This window comes from Camelus dromedarius, chromosome 26 (assembly GCF_036321535.1).
Source record: "Camelus dromedarius isolate mCamDro1 chromosome 26, mCamDro1.pat, whole genome shotgun sequence".
NCBI classification, from domain to species: Eukaryota; Metazoa; Chordata; class Mammalia; order Artiodactyla; family Camelidae; genus Camelus; species Camelus dromedarius.
In genome coordinates this window covers 581797-597289 of record NC_087461.1, presented here as the reverse complement: position 1 = coordinate 597289, position 15493 = coordinate 581797, and the positions used below count along the sequence as shown (strand labels likewise).

Below are 15493 nucleotides of genomic sequence, written 5' to 3'. Positions count from 1 at the left end.
GATTTACCTAAAGTGAGTTTCTCTCTTTCACCTAACTTTTCTTAGGGGCCAACCTAGTTTTTCATTATCTTTTCACAGCTTACCACAGTCCACTGACTGTTCCTGGTAAAGTGCAGAACCCTTACTCCCTCTGCCCCTTTGCACCCCCCCCCAATCATCTGAAGTACTTCCTCTACACTCAGAGCCACAGCAGACAGCTATGCTTCACCCTTCAAATCTCATTTAGAGAAATGTCTATGGAGTTTCCCAGTGTGTTTGTTCTTCCTGGCCCGCCTACCTCCTTACGTCACGTCCTGTTTAGAGACTCTTCTACCCATTATTTTAGGGTAGGTCTGCTGGTGACAAATCATGCAAGGATGTTTTCACTTGAGAGAGAACTGAGTTGACAGTTCTCTTCCCTCAGCACTCGAAAAGCATGCTTCTTCCTCCAGGCCTTTGTAGTTTCTGATGAGAAACCCACTGCAGGTAAAGTGATGTTCTTCTTTTGCTGCTTTTTCATCTTCAGTTTTCAGAAGCTCAACCATGATGTGCCTAAGCATGGATTTCTTTGAGTTTATCTTGTCTCGGTTTCACTAAGCTTCTTCAATCTGCAGGCTTGCCAAATTTGGGGAATATTCAGCCAGTATTTCTTCAAATCCATGTTGAAGAATATGAGGACTTCTGGGGACTCCAACAAGAATGGTAGGTCTCCTGTTACAGTCCCACAGCTTCCTGACTGTCTGCTTTCTCCCAGTCTGTGTTTTTTCTCTGTTGCTCGGATGGGGTAGTTCCTGTTGTTTTAGCTTCAAGGTCACAGCCTCCTTCCTGTCCCTCCATTCTGCTGAGCCATCCATGAGCTCATCTGAATCTCAGTCCTAACACGTCCATCTGTTTCTTACCTATATCTTCCATTTCCTTCCTGAGATTTCCTATTTTTCATCAGTTTCAAGTGTTAGGATCTGCTCATTGAAAAATTTTGATGATGGCTGCTTTAAAATCCTTGTCAGATAACTGTAACATCTGCATCATTCCGGTGCTGCTGTCAGCTGTCTTTGCTGATTCAAGTTGAGATTCCCCAGCTTGTGTGGGAAATCTGATTATCAACTGAAGTCTCAACACGGTGGGTACTGTTACCAGACTTGGGAACCGATTTAAGTCCCCGTGTCAGCAGGCAGCCGGCAAAGAAGGGTGCTGCCTTGTTTCCACCAGGTGGATGTGAGGGTGGAGATGGAAGTTAGGGTTCCCCCCTGCACCACCGCTGGCCCGGGGTGGAGGTCCTCCCCACGACTGCTGGGCAGGGTTAGAGTTCAGCCTCTTCCCTGGCCTCCACTCATACCACCCAGGCCGAACCAGGGGTGCCTGGTTACTGCAACTTACACGGCCTCACTACCAGTGGGTGACGATAATATTCCTGAATCTCTACTAAGCTTCTTCTGAGGCCACCCAACAGGAAGAGGGAGGGTGCTCTTTGCGACCACCCAACAGATGAAAATCCCAGCTCCTCACCAGGCCTCTGATCTCACCCGGCACAGAGAGTCGCCTCAGCACAGCTTGTCAAGGGCAGAAGTCTAGATTCCCCACCTGGCCATGACAGTAAGGGTGAGGTGGGGGCGACAATGTTTCCTAAACATGTCCTGTCTGGCAGGCTGTCCCTTTCCTGGTCTTTCAGTTAGAGATCAAGCTTTTCTTGCGGCTTGTCTGAGCCCTTTGGAGTTACTGGGTTGCCGGCCTCTCCAGGCGCAAGGCTGAGATGTTCGGGGCAAAAAGAAAACTCTGCTCTGGGACACCACGTCTGTGTCACCTCTCAGGCCCCACTACTGAGCCAGTCCATTGTCTTCTCTGCACCGTCAGTCTCAGTTTTGTTTTATTTATAATGGCCAGTGTTTTTAGCTGAAATTAGTGGGAGGAACAGGAAAGGTACATCTACTCCAAAGCCACACGTCTTTTGAGTCTCAAATTATGCATGTTTAGGCCTTCTTTTAAATAGCAACAGAAAAGTCATATTTTATTTTACAACACAATAAATTAGTTCTGTGTGTTTGAAATCCATTAATTCACTAAAATTATCATTTATCTTCTGCCGCATTATATAGACAAAATTTAACTCTCAAATCTTTTTTTAAAAGGATGCAAAAATAGGAATAAAATAACTGCCTTTTTAATCTATAAAATTTTCATTTGGTTTAAATCTTCCATTCTCTTCACTTTTTTGGATAGTCTATTTGTCAAAGCAAGTCACAAGGCCAACCCAGACTCAACTGGAGAACAGACAGACCTCACCTCTTGATGGGAGAATGAGAATCTGTGGCCCTCTGTATCCATCACTCCTGATTCCACTCACAAATTCTGGCTATACACTAAGTAACAATCTGCTTCTCTAAAACCCATCAGTGAATGGAAATAAGCTTCCCGTCACTTCAGGTATTTAGTGGTGTAACACGGATAAAAATAATCAAATTAAGTTAATCATCCCACTCATAATAAAATCCATAGCACAGCACAATGCTTAGGAATGAGCTTTGGAGTCATACAACCCTGAGCCCCCTACCCCCAACTCCTCAAAGGACTGGCTCTTCATCACGAAGCCTTAAGCGTAGGAGCTCCTTCCTCAAAACAGCCTCCCCAGACCACCACGAGTCACAGCACTTCATAAGCCTCACCCACACTTGTCCTTGGATCTCATCTGCGGTTGCGGTTTGCTCACTTACTGTATCCCCAACTACACCATCAACACCATGAGGATCAGGACATACTTAGCTGGGGCCGCTACTGTATTTGCTGGGCCTAACAAACACATCCTCAAACATCTGATGAATGTGTGAGTGAACAGGAATGAATGAATGACACATCCACCACTGACAAGCCATGAAGCCTTGGTCAAGGTACTTACCACCTTCCCAAAGCTTAGTTTTGTCACCGTTAAAGCAGGAAAAATAACATTATTTCATTAAGTCACTCATCAACATTTTTCTCAACTGTAACGGCCTGAGTACTGGGAACACTGTACTGAACAAAACAGGCTTGGTCCCTACCTTCAAGTTCCTTAGAGCTGAGTTCAAACACAGACATTAAATCCAGAACCTCTTAACTTATGAGAAGTTATAAATTGGGATGAGTGCTATGAAAAACATGCAAATATTACAAGACCCGATATTAGCTAAAGGGTTATGAAGGTCATTCTGAGAAAAAGGCATCTAAATTGAGACTGAAGAATTCTTAACAGCTAACCACAGGGAACAGGGAAGTAGGTATTTGAAGGACAGGAACAGCATACGCAAATGCCCTGAGCGGGGGGGGGGGGGGGGGACTGGTTTAGTTTAGTTAAAAACTAAATACTGCTGCTACAGCACAGGGAACAATGGAGAGAATGGTGTGAGATAAGCAGAGACAGGCTGAGAGTCTGCTCTTCAATGTTCACAGTTTATCCTAAAATAAAAAGAGTTTTTAAGCAAATAAGCAACATTAGATTGGCTGCTGTGTGAAAAATACACGGAGGCCTATGATGACTCTGAACAGGCAAGCCAGTTAAGAAGCTACTGAATTAGCCTAGGCAGTAAGTGGTGACAGCTAAGATTAGAGGGTAGGTGAATGGACTGGGTGGGGGCCAGTGGGGAAGGAGAGAGAGGTAGCAAGGAGAGCCCTCATTTCTGAGGTAAGAGGTAGGTGAACCAGAGGTCAGACTACGGAGATGAGGCAGCAGATCTGGAGAAGTCAAGAACTAAACACTGAACACACACTGTTTTCACAATGCCTCTGAATATCTAAAAGACAAGGAGACAGGTGGTCTAGACGTGAAGGGAGAACTGGGCTGCAAGCAGAAAGCTGGGAGAGGCCTACACTGAAAGTAAAGACAGGCATTTTGACCCCATTACGCCTCCAGACCCTACGCCTTAGCGTTACTCTTCTTTGTAAAGGAGAAACAGTTTGTTACTGGTAGAAATAGACAACACAAAATAAAATTGACAGTCCCTTAAATGACACACAGAAAACTTATTTTTGACCAAAACATGGCAGAACAAATCTTTTTGAAGAAATTTAGATCTGAAAAATTTTAGCTATAGAAATTAGAAACAGTTGCAACAAAGGTATGAACAAAGGTCACAATGGTAGAATCTGTGGTTGGTAGAATTTTAGGTAGACACAAAAAGATTATATTGATAGCAAATTTGAAGTATTTGAATGTAACAAATCTATACTGTTAAACAATTCGTATGATTCCACTGAAGAGTATTTCAGTAATTTTTTAATAGAAACGTTTAGAAAGTATTTAACCATGCCATATATAAAAGTTGACCAGGAAGTCAAACTGACTTAACGGAATCTTACCCAGAAGTTCCGTTCTTCATAAACATGTAAGAAGGTGGCTATAATTCTTTTTTTTAGTGATTACACATATTAAATTATTAGCTTCTAAAGCATCTCAGTTGTCAAGACTCTCAACAGACAGATTTACCATAATTACCTGTTTATAAATTACATCTTACAAATGAAAAGACGTATTAAAACCCTCAACAAAAAAGACTTTATCTTTAGACATTTAAATCAAGCAAATAAAATAGCAAAGAACTTCTCTTCCCTCCCTTAAGAATTTCATCAGTATGCCCAGGTGTTTTGCTCTTGCCAGCACCTCCTCCTCCTGGCCCCATGTCCCAGGCCAAGAGTCCTCTGCAGGTGAGGTATATATCCTTTATCAGCTGCTTCCACTGACAAATTAGCTTTTTTTTCTTTTTTAAATAAAAGAGGTAGTTGCTTCCTCCTGCTCTTGCTTCTTTCATTGCCTTTGGGGAGCCCTGCAGCCTCCTGAGTTCCAGTGGGTGTATCAAATAAGAACAGCTTGACCTTGCTAGAGAACTGAGGCACTGGAGAGGAGTCTGCATGAAAAAGCTAAAGAATTTAGTGCACTGACTTTTAATTTGCACTAAAAAACTTTGCAAACTAAGTGCTTTGAAAGGTTTTGTTTGTTTGTTTTTAATGGCTAGTATTGGATAGGGCTGGTTTAGATACTTTAAAAGCAAAATGTGTGCTTTGATATTGTTTCACAAATCTATCTCATCCTTTAACAAATGCTAACATTATGAATCTTAGATTTAATTATAAATAATGCTGCTGTTAATCGTGGCCTGTATGTATCTTTTTGAATTAATGTTTTTGTTTTTCCCGGGTATATGCCCAGGAGTGGAATTGCTAGGCCATATAGTGGTTCAATTTTTAGGTTTTTGAGAAACCTCCATACTGTCTTTCATGGTGGCTGCACCAATTTACATTCCCACCAACAGTGTACAGGGTTCCCTTTTCTCCACATCCTTGCCAACATTTGTTATTTGTGTTCTTTTTGATGATGACCTTTCTGACAGCTGTGAGATGATATCTCACTGTGATTTTGATTTGCATCTCCTGATACTAGTGATGTTGAGCAACTTTTCATGTTCCTGTTGGCCATCTGCATTTCCTCTTTTGGAAAAATGTCTGTTCAGTTCTTCTGCCCATATTTTAAATGGGTTATTTGTTTGCTTTTTAATGTAAGTACAGTTGATTTAAAATGTTGTATTAACACACAACAGTGTTCACAGCAGCACTATATACAATAGCCAAGACATGGAAGCAACCTAAATGTTCATTGACAGATGACTAAAGAAGTTGTGGTATATTTACACAATGGAATACTAATCTGCCATAAAAAAGAATAAAATAATGCCAGCTGCAGCAAAATGGATGGGCCTGGAGAATGTCATTCTAAGTGAAGTAAGCCAGAAAGAGAAAGAAAAATACCACATATCACTCATATGTGGAATCTTAAAAAAAAAAAAAAAAAGGACACTATGAACTCATCTACAAAACAGAAACATACTGGCAGACTAAGTAAACAATCTTATGGTTACCAGGGAAAGGGGGTGGGAGGGGATAAATTTGGGAGTTTGAGATTTACAAGTGTTAGCCACTATATACAAAAATAGATTTTTTTTAAAGTTTCTTTTGTATAATACAGGGAACTATGTTCAATATCTTGTAATAATCTTGAATGGAAAAAATACGAAAATGAGAATATATATGAATACGCATGACTGGGACATTGTGCTATATACACCACAGACTGACATACTGTAATTGACTGTACTTTAATAATAATAATAATAAAATGCATTAGTTTCTGGTGTATAGCATGGATGGACTTGGAGGACATCATGCTAAGTGAAGTAAGTGAGACAGAGAAAGGCAAATACTGTAAGATATCACATGTGGAATCTTAAAAAAAATTTAACAAACTAGTGAATATAACAGAAAAGAAACAGACTCACAGATGTAGAAAAGGAACTAGTGGTTTCCAGTGGGAGAGGGAAGGAGGCGGGGCAAGATGGAGCTGGAGGAGTAAGAGGTACAAACTCTCAGTATAGAGTAGGTGCAAGGACGTACAACATGGGGAATAGAGCCGACACTGTACACTAACTACAAATGGAGTACAGACTTTAAAAATTGTGGATCACTATATTGTATACCTGTAACATATAATACTGTACATCAATTACTCTTCAATTTAAAAAATATGATATTGTAAAATACACACATAAATTTAAAAAAAAAGAATTTCATCAGTAGAAACTCCCTGGTAAGTATAAATGGGAGAGTTAAAGCATTCCAAAGATTCTACAAGTTGGTTATGCAAGGTGAGAAAACTGCATCCTTCCATCTCAAAATTGTAGATTTTTTTAAATACATGATTGTCTCCCTTAAGTGTCACACCGCCGGCTTTTCCAGCCTCTGTATCCTCCGTGGCAAATAAACAGTCTGCTTCACAACTAACTTAAAATCCTCACCTGCCTTACCCCATGGCGGTGTTCTGGGCTTTGCCTGTTTCTGTTGGTCACTTCACAAATGAGTCAACACACTGGTCATCATTTGTCAGTGATCAATTTCCAACCAAATATATACATTTCAAACAATTATGAATCTGGAAGAGGCCTTGGCTCCCCCGAATCTGGTCTCAAATGGAAATTTTTTCATTCTGAGTGATTTTATCTCTTAGTAACTTTCTAAACTCTGTGAAAGCGTACGTCAAAAATGGGTTCATAACGCCTATGCCGCACACTATGCTATTAACGCTCAGAGATTCTCTGGCCAACTCAAGTTCTGCCTCTTCCTGTAACTTCTTCAGCTACAGCTCACCACGCTTCCAAAATTAGATCTGTGGGTTCCTCTAGTTCAAGCCTCTTTTAAATTTCTTCTTTTTTTTTTATTATTGTTAACTTGTCTTAATTTTTTTCCTGAAACTTTTTTTAAAAAAATGTTATTCTTGTCTCTTGATTCACGTCCTCTCCCTGCTCCCAGCAGTCTTCGCTGGGCCCACCACTTCTCCCTTCCACACCCGGCCCTGGCAGAGAACAAGCCGCGCCCAGGAACTCAAGTATCTATTGTCTTCACCTGCTCAGAGTCGCTGACCCGCCCGGAGGCACGGAACCCGCTCGCCAGTCCCGGGGACGAGACTGGGCTGGAGGCATCTCTAATGAGTAAACAGCCAAGACTGCTAAAAGTTCTCAATTGTTAAAAGCATGAGCGCGAGTCGAGGATGGAGGAATAAGTGCAAAGTTTTCCTCTTAGAAAAACCAGGACCGGAGAACTCAGGGAGCGGTAAGTACCCCTGGGAAAGGACTAGCGCGCGTGGGCTCAAAGCCAGGACACAGCAGGTGCGCACGGTCGCCCGGAGTCCTGAGGAGGAAGGGCACTCCCCGGGGCCTCCTTGCCAGCACCTCGCAAGGACGCGAGGCTGGACACGGACCCGCGGGCAGCTGCTGCCCAAGGTCGCGGCGCCCCTCCCGACAGCCCATTCCCGCCTGGGACACGCGGCCCCGGGGCCCCCGTGCGCTCGCGGCGGGAGACTCCCGGGCGCCTCGAAGGGCACGCCTCACAGGCCGCCCTGGGCGAGGGGCGCACGTTCCAACCACATCGACCACCCGGACGCGCTGGGGGTCGGGGGCGCGGGGAGGCCCGTCCCCCCAGGCACGCACCGCCGGCACCAGGACGCTGCCGCCCACACCAGGGCTGAGGGCGCCGGGCGGAGGATGGCGGGCCGGCACTCACCTGTCACGGCGCCGCCGAGCCCGCCGCCGCGCAGTGCTAGCCGGGCCGTGCGCTGCCACCGTCGTTCCCCAGCCACTGGGCGCCCAGGACGGACGCAGACACGCAGGACACCGAGTCTCCGCCCTGACGCGGCCCCCCAACCCGGCAGCCCGACGCTCCGCATTTCCGGCGCCGGAAGTCCGGGCTCCGCCTCTGCCCCGCGCCGGAAATCCCGCCCAGCACCCTCACACGCAGGCGCGGCAGGAAGTCCCGCCTCTGCCCCAACGCCGGCACCGCCGGAAGTCCAGCCCCGCACGGTAGTCCCGCGCGTCGCCCCCGCGGGCCGGGACCCCCGAGTGGGCCGCGGCGACTGTACAAACACAGTGGTGGTGTTCGGCCCGTGGCCGCCGGGGTCTCGCCCCAGGGGTCGACGCCCGTGTGAAGACGCCCGCAAGGAGTGCGCCGTGCCGGCAGGCCGGGGGCGCGGGGGCGCTGAGGGCCCGCGGGTACTCACGGCGGCGGGGTCCCGGCGCCCCGGGCTGGCGCAGGTCCGCGTCCATCGGGACCCAGGTCGGGGCTGTCGGAACCGCGGGCCCCAGTCCTCACCGCCGCGTTTGCCGGGAGCCGCTTCCCGGGGCGGCGCGGGCAAGGCGGCTGCGCGGAGCCCGGCGGCGTCTGCGGAGGGTGACTCACCCCCTGCAGCCTCCTGTCTGAGATGTGTGTTCGCCATTGGCTACGAAGACGAAACGAAGTCAGCCGCTCGCTGCGGAAGGTGGGACTTGAAGGCCTCCTCGTCCTTGGTCTAGGGTGGAAAAATTACACGGTACGCGGGAGCCCTGGTGTGAACCACCGTCCTCCGCGCTGCCGACAACCAGCTGGGCTTGAAGCGCTACGTAAAGACCAAATCAGACGCATGGTAGCGCTTTTCTTTTATAAAATAAAGCTTATCATTCGGGTTCAAGAAGCACTAGTACGATTGTTGCAGAAGAAACAAATTTGACGTATTTTGGCATCCAAATAACCAAAAACTTTGTAGAGTAAACTCTGAAGTGACTTCAGCATTGAGTAAAATAAAGGCTTATTATTACAATCAATTCTGTAAGGTGAACTAAGGCTTTCAAACTTGGAGGTTGTGGCAAACATTCAAGTAACAATTTCGTTTAGCACCTAATACGCACAACGCATTCTGCTGGGCTTGGGAGCAGACAGAACCACGGTATCATCTCCCAACTGATTCCTGTGCTAGTATGTGGTTTTATTTTGCAGCACAGCATCCACAGTTTGGGTGAAACTTAGGATATTGCTAATTGTGGTAAACTTTTCCCTGATATATTTAGGATTCCACAAAAGTCATTGTAAGTAGCGACTACATGGAGGTTTCACAGAACTAAGGAAAGGACGCAACACTTTGAGGGCCTGCTGTGTGCCAGGCACTTCACATATCTGGTAACTTGTTTAATCCTGAAAACAGTAGAGTGGAAGTTATTCTAAACTGAATTATAATTAAGTATGAGAATGTTAAAATTACCTGTCAAAAGTCAAAAAGCTATTATGCAGTGGAGCAAAGATTAGATTAAAATACAGGTCCGCATCAAAGCCCACATTTTCCACCATGTCTCTTCCATAGGGCTGTTGTAACAATACCACAAACTAGATGGCTTAAACCATAGAAATAAGAATCAGAGGTCCAAGATCAAGGGGTCCGCACTGTTGGTTCCTTCTGAGAACTGTGAGGGAGAAGCAATGCCATGCCTCCCTCAGCTTCTGGTGATGTGCCAGCAATCGCATTCTTGGCTTGTGGCAACTATAGCTCCCAATTCCACATGGGTTCTTCTTGTGCGGGGTTGTCTCTTCATTTGTCATTCTTTGTATCTGTTCATATTGGATTGGGGCCCATCCTACTCCACTATGACTTCATCTTAACTAATTACATCTTAAACAACCCTGTCTTCAAGTAAGTTTACATTCTGAGGTTCTGGGAGTTAGAACTTCAACAACTTTGGGGACACACTTCTACCCGTAACATGCTGTATCCTGAAATAACTCCATGCAATTTAAAGAAATGGGACGTTCACACACACACACAGAGCTAGCCTAAATTGTATGGCGTTGTGATTACAATCCTGGTATCCAATGACACACTTGCAGAAGCTGGGGAGGGGTACACTTTCCATAAAACAGTTTCTATCCTGTTACCTGCCCATCCATGAAAAATGCGCGATTACCCCCATCAGAAGGGAAATAAAGCTGAAATTAGTAAGATTGGATTATGAGCCTAGTTCCATAGGTAAACAAGGTTTGCTGGGTGTTGGATCACGTGCTTCATCACATTATCTTTTCTGCCTCAGACGCCTGGGTATTTGTACCGCAGGGTTCTGAGCTGATTGACGGGTCGCTTCACAGTCAACCTCAAGTTTCGTGTCTTTGTGTGTGTTTATCATATACTACACTTTGAAGAACTCCGTATTTATAACTTTATTGAGATCTCTATTCAAATACCACCTTATAGATGTTTCATCATTTATTTTTAAATGGCATACCCCATCACTATCCCTTAACTGTACTGCATTGTCCTCAGAGAACTTATCACCTCTTGACATTATTTGTGTTTGTTTACTGTTTCCTCTACTAGACCGTAAACTCTATAAAAGCAAAAACTTTAAAAAATTTGTTCACTGGTATATCCCCATGACTTAGAAAAGTGCCTGGCACATAATATGCGCCCCCAAACAGTGTTGGCTAAAGGGTAGATAAAATTTGTATTTGTCCTCATGACTATGTAAATTCCAGAACGGTAAGGTCAGGTTTTCTAAATCCCGTTTACCGATTTATCCACCTACTTGGAAGTCCCCACTTCCGGGAGAGAAGTGCCGACGCCACAGAGCCGGAGCGTCCAAGGACGTCTGACATCAGCACGTCCCAAGCGCAGCGCCTCAGGCGCACCGATTGGCTGGCGCGGCCAAGGCAGAGGGCGCGATTGGCGGACGACCGCTAGTCCCGCCCCATCCCTCTATCAGGCCGGTACGCAGTCGAGTGACCGCCGCTCCGTAGTCGAGGGACCTCCGCTCGGCGGCATAGGGAGGGCGCCGAGAGCACCTGCGCTTCGGCCTGGGGGCGGCTCCGCGGCCTACGGTGAAGGGAGGAGGCGCCGCGTGCCTCTCGCGTGGCGCCACCGCGCGACAGTCACGTCAGGCGCGGGCCGGCGCGCGATTGGCCAGCGGGCATGTGGCGTGCTCTGGCGCGGGCGCGGGCGATTGGGAGCGCGGCGTCGGGGGCCGGGGCCTGGCCCGGGGGCGGGACCGAGGCTGGTGGGCGGGGCCTGCGGGAGGCGCGCGCTCGGGAGCTGCATCTCGCAGACGGCAGGTGCGGGAGGTACGGAGAGGGTTCCGCGGGGGGAGAGGCGGGTTTTCCGGCCCAGCGCCGTGTGAGCCTGGGGCGGGGAGAGAACCCGCGGGGGCCGTGTGTGCAGCCGCCCGGGCGGGGCCCTCACGGGGGTGGCCAGAGGAGTGGATCCGGGTCCCGGGCCCGGCGCGGCTGCCCGCGGAGACCCGCGCCGACCTCCCCTCCCCGCTGTACAGGTCCCCGGGACGCACGGCCGCGATGCCCGAGGTCAGCACGGACGCCCTGGACGAGCGGCAGGTGCAGCTGCTGGCGGAGATGTGCATCCTCATCGACGAGAACGACCGCCGGGTGGGCGCGGAGACCAAGAAGAACTGCCACCTGAACGCCAACATCCGGCGGGGTGCGGGGCCGGGCAGGGGTCGCGGGGCTGCGGGGCGGGGGGCCGGGTGGGCGCGGAGACCAAGAACTGCCACCTGAACGCCAGCACCCAGCGGGGGGCGGGGGGCTGGGGGGTGGGGTCCAGGGTGGCCCTCCCGGGAGCACCCGTCTGTCCGCGGAGTTCCGTCTCGCGCCGCCTCGCTGTCCCCTGGAGCCTGCAGGCCCCGCACGGAGAATCCCGCGAGGAACTGGGCTGTAAAACTAGTAAGAGTCGTGTCTGTTTTGCCTTCAGGATTATTGCATCGAGCTTTTAGTGTCTTCTTATTCAACACCGAAAACAAGCTCCTGCTACAACAAAGATCAGACGCTAAGATTACTTTTCCAGGTTCGTAAGCTCAACGTACAGTGGTTCGGGGCGACTGTATTTCACTTGACTTTGTCACTTCCTGGCAGCCAAAGTCAAAAAGGAAATCTTGTGAATGACTTAATTTTATATTAATAGAACCACCTTAGAGAGTGAGCGCAGCCTAATAAAACAGCAGTGAAGGGTAGGAACTGCTAGGCATGTGTGTATGCTCCTGTAAGCTTTAAAAGCTTACCTTACACACATTTTGCTCATTTTGGTTAAGGCGCTATTAATCAAACCTTACCTACACCTGCCTGTTTCACAAAACGGTGACTGAGAGCCCACTGTAGCAGACTTAGAGATCCTTATCTCTAGGGATTTAGGAATCATTTTACTTTCCTGTCACTTTTGAAACGTGAAGATTTCCTTTTTCAGACCGATTTTGAAGAAAAGTTAACCTTCCTCTATGTTGACGTGTTCCAGGCTGTTTTACTAATACTTGCTGCAGTCATCCCCTAAGTAACCCGGGAGAGCTGGAAGAAAATGACGCAATCGGAGTCCGGCGAGCCGCGCAGAGACGTCTGAAGGCCGAGCTGGGGATCCCCCTGGAAGAGGTGAGCAGTTCCTTGCAGCCGCGCTGCCAGCTGAAATCTACACACACGTTTTTAATAAAATTCTAAGTTCAAGTGTAGCTCGCTGCTGTGTAAACGCTGAGTTATTAGCCCAAGAAAGCACGCTGAATACAGATTAAATGTTGGTTTTCTGTAATACTTGTCAGTATTTAACTCAGTGCCAAAAGGGATCAATACGTTAACCAGTGTATAAATTGACTATTTTTTATAATTGATCAGGTCAGAGTTGAGTATTTTCTTTTGGAAATCCTTAGGTGTATGAACTACAGATTTGATTACGTGAATTGACATAATCTTCTCTTGCTAGAATTTTCTCCTTTAAATAAATAAAGCATCTCTCATCTAGTTAAAAATGGTAATTATTTTTCTCTCATAAAGTAATATTAAGATGTGAGGGAGAATGTCACACTTCTAGTTTGAGTGACTTAATACAGTTTTTTCAGTAAGTCAGCTTCTGTTTTTGGTCCTATGGGGAAATTTTCAGACACTTGAAACTATTTAATACTGTTTCCATATGTAATTAATAGGAGATGAATTTCAAAAGCTTTAATTCTGAAACTATAGTTCTGCTTTCACGGTATTCCTGGACTGTGGTGGGTTAATTCGGATTACTTTCTTTGTTGCTGATGTGTTTGGTTTTGTCTTAGGTTCCTCCTGAAGAAATTAATTATCTAACACGAATTCACTACCAGGCTCAATCGGATGATATCTGGGGAGAACATGAAATTGATTACATTTTGTTTGTGAAGAAGGACGTGACTTTGAATCCAGATCCCAATGAGATTAAGAGCCATTGTTACGTGTCAAAGGAAGAGCTAAAAGAACTTCTGAAAAAGGCAGCCAGTGGTGAAATTAAGATAACTCCATGGTTTCAAATTATTGCAGAGACTTTTCTCTTTAAATGGTGGGATAACTTGAATCATTTGAATCCGTTTGTTGACCATCAAAAAATACACAGAATGTAAATGTGGAGATAAATGGTTACTAAAGTACTGAATAATTTCTTAGTAAACTTAGAATGAATTTTTTTAAAATTTGGTTCCTCATTGGAACTCTCACTCAAAATACTGATGCTTTACAACCAGAATTTGTGTGGAAGACAATTTTGAATCATATATATGCACTGTTACACACACGCATATATGTGCACTGCTATTTATAAAACACTTATGAGGGATTATTGTAAAAGAGAGAGAACAAATAAACTTAATTTCATCTGTCTAAACACATGGTTATGACAAATTTGAGCAAGTAAGTGAAGTTCATCACTTTTGATATGTTGTGATAAACATTTTTAGAGAGCACTTTGCTGTTTGCCAGGTGCTTGACATAGCTTTAAATTTTTATCCGTCCAGGAAAGTGTACAATGAAAACTATTTGTCTACTTCAGAACAGCTCAGATTAAACTGTCCCTGTTAAGAGATTAATATAGTAGAACAGGTTCAAGGGAATTAAATGGTACGTGTCCTGATTTCCGTCATTCTAAGTTAATTTTGTGATTTAAGCATTCTGGAAGTATTTTGACACTTAAAGTCAAACATTGCTTTTGGTTAGACATTGGCTGGGTTTAGTCATTTAAATGGTCTTTGCCAATTAGCAAGTCTGTTTTCAGAGCTACTGCAGAGAGACAGGCTACTTGTAAAACGGAACTTGGGTCATACTTTCTCAGCAGGGTTTCCTAACCTGGGCCCAGCTGGTGTTTGGGGGGGTGACTCTGTTGTCGCGGCTCATCCTGTGCATTGTAGGATGTCTACCCCCAAAATGCCATTGGCACCCCTCCCCCATGATAGCCACAATGACACCAGATGCCAAATGTCTCCTGGAGGACAGCGTCCCCCAGTTGAGAACCACTGTTCTCCAGAGTTGGGCCCTATTGTGGGGAGGGGAGGGGATACCAGAAAGGCTGATATTTAATGCTAAATAGGTTTGGGTTGTGGAATATGTGTATGTTAACATTTAAATTGCACCTCAACTAATGTACTTTTTACTAAAACTCTTGCCATAGATTTCTCAGACTTGAAATCTTAAAACAGCTTTACTATCCTCGAATGCTATGCAATGGTAAATAATGAAGAAAAAAATTTTTTCTTACAAAGCTAAATGTTTTATAAATTCAGCAAAAAAAAAATCCATTTCTTGTTAGCCCTGAACAGTTAATTTCAGGCAAAACTGTAGCAAGTATTACCTTTATTGAAAAATAAAAACAAAAATAAATAAATGAGCATTTAGATGCTGTAGTCTAGTTTGTTTATATTGCAATACAAGACGCTAACCTGCCTGTGACAGCTTGAATGTGACAAGTGACACACAACTTCAAAGTACACTTTTAATATTATTTCTAGTTCTTCAGTTTTCTTTACTAGGACCTTACAGTCTGAAGGCCACACATAACGAGTTACTCGGTAGCTCCAGCGGTTAGCGGCTGCCGTACCAGACAGTGGAGCCCTGGACCACTGCCTGCTACTTCGTAAGTGCCCGGTGAGGGCTGGAATTGACTGCTGCCCCTCGGAAACCTATTCTTTGACCTGGTGAACTCCTTAGGACTCCTTTGCCTCCTTAAAACTGGCTGGCTTTAAAATTCAATTTCCAAAACAGAGAACACATTGCAGCCACAGACACAGGCCAGACTGGGGCACCTTTGAGATCTGGGTTGATTTCAACAACCATTTTGGCCACTTGTTTTTGCTTCTCTTACCAACCTTTAAATTCTTGCTCTTGTTTTAAATTCACCAGCAAAGAGGGGGCCTGCAGAGCCCCGGCCTGG

The 15493-nt window shown here is 45.9% G+C and overlaps 3 protein-coding genes across 10 annotated transcripts in view; 2 read left to right on the top strand and 1 right to left on the bottom strand.

Moving 5' to 3' along the window:
- Positions 1 to 8683, bottom strand: part of WDR37 (WD repeat domain 37) — a 46727-nt gene extending 38044 nt beyond the window's left edge. For 3 of the 5 annotated variants that reach the window (XM_031444830.2, XM_031444832.2, XM_031444831.2), the window contains exon 1: positions 8053 to 8193. The gene's annotated coding sequence lies outside the window, so the exon portion shown is untranslated. Of the gene's footprint in view, positions 1 to 8052; positions 8194 to 8545 lie in introns of those variants that run through there. The other 2 variants (XM_064479278.1, XM_064479279.1) reach the window with 1 other exon arrangement.
- LOC135319375 (basic proline-rich protein-like) lies at positions 355 to 8837 on the top strand. 2 transcript variants are annotated; one of them, XM_064479281.1, is made up of 3 exons: positions 355 to 465; positions 594 to 681; positions 7306 to 8837. In XM_064479281.1, the coding sequence occupies exon 3, from the start codon at positions 7524 to 7526 to the stop codon at positions 8835 to 8837; it is 1314 nt and encodes a 437-aa protein (XP_064335351.1). In that variant the 5' UTR covers positions 355 to 465; positions 594 to 681; positions 7306 to 7523. The 2 variants fall into 2 exon arrangements, with proteins under 2 accessions (XP_064335351.1, XP_064335350.1); XM_064479280.1 differs by having other exon boundaries at positions 7303 to 8837.
- A 2231-nt stretch (positions 8838 to 11068) lies between these two features.
- IDI1 (isopentenyl-diphosphate delta isomerase 1) lies at positions 11069 to 14950 on the top strand. Of its 3 annotated transcripts, none has more exons than XM_031444835.2 (5): positions 11069 to 11163; positions 11610 to 11773; positions 12044 to 12136; positions 12581 to 12711; positions 13377 to 14950. In XM_031444835.2, the coding sequence occupies exons 2-5, from the start codon at positions 11632 to 11634 to the stop codon at positions 13692 to 13694; spliced, it is 684 nt and encodes a 227-aa protein (XP_031300695.1). In that variant the 5' UTR covers positions 11069 to 11163; positions 11610 to 11631; the 3' UTR covers positions 13695 to 14950. The 3 variants fall into 3 exon arrangements, with proteins under 3 accessions (XP_031300695.1, XP_031300694.1, XP_031300693.2); XM_031444834.2 differs by having other exon boundaries at positions 11150 to 11252; XM_031444833.2 differs by lacking the exon at positions 11069 to 11163 and adding an exon at positions 11306 to 11403.
- The last annotated feature ends 543 nt before the right edge of the window (positions 14951 to 15493 follow it).

What these genes read in the sequence shown, in the direction of transcription:
- LOC135319375 (XM_064479281.1), top strand. Translation starts at nt 7,524, where the DNA reads ATGAGCGCGAGTCGAGGATGGAGGAATAAGTGCAAAGTTTTCCTCTTA.
- IDI1 (XM_031444835.2), top strand. Translation starts at nt 11,632, where the DNA reads ATGCCCGAGGTCAGCACGGACGCCCTGGACGAGCGGCAGGTGCAGCTG. An exon ending in CGCTAAGATTACTTTTCCAG is followed by an intron (nt 12,137 to 12,580) that starts GTTCGTAAGCTC and finishes GACGTGTTCCAG; the next exon opens with GCTGTTTTACTAATACTTGC. An exon ending in TGGGGATCCCCCTGGAAGAG is followed by an intron (nt 12,712 to 13,376) that starts GTGAGCAGTTCC and finishes GTTTTGTCTTAG; the next exon opens with GTTCCTCCTGAAGAAATTAA.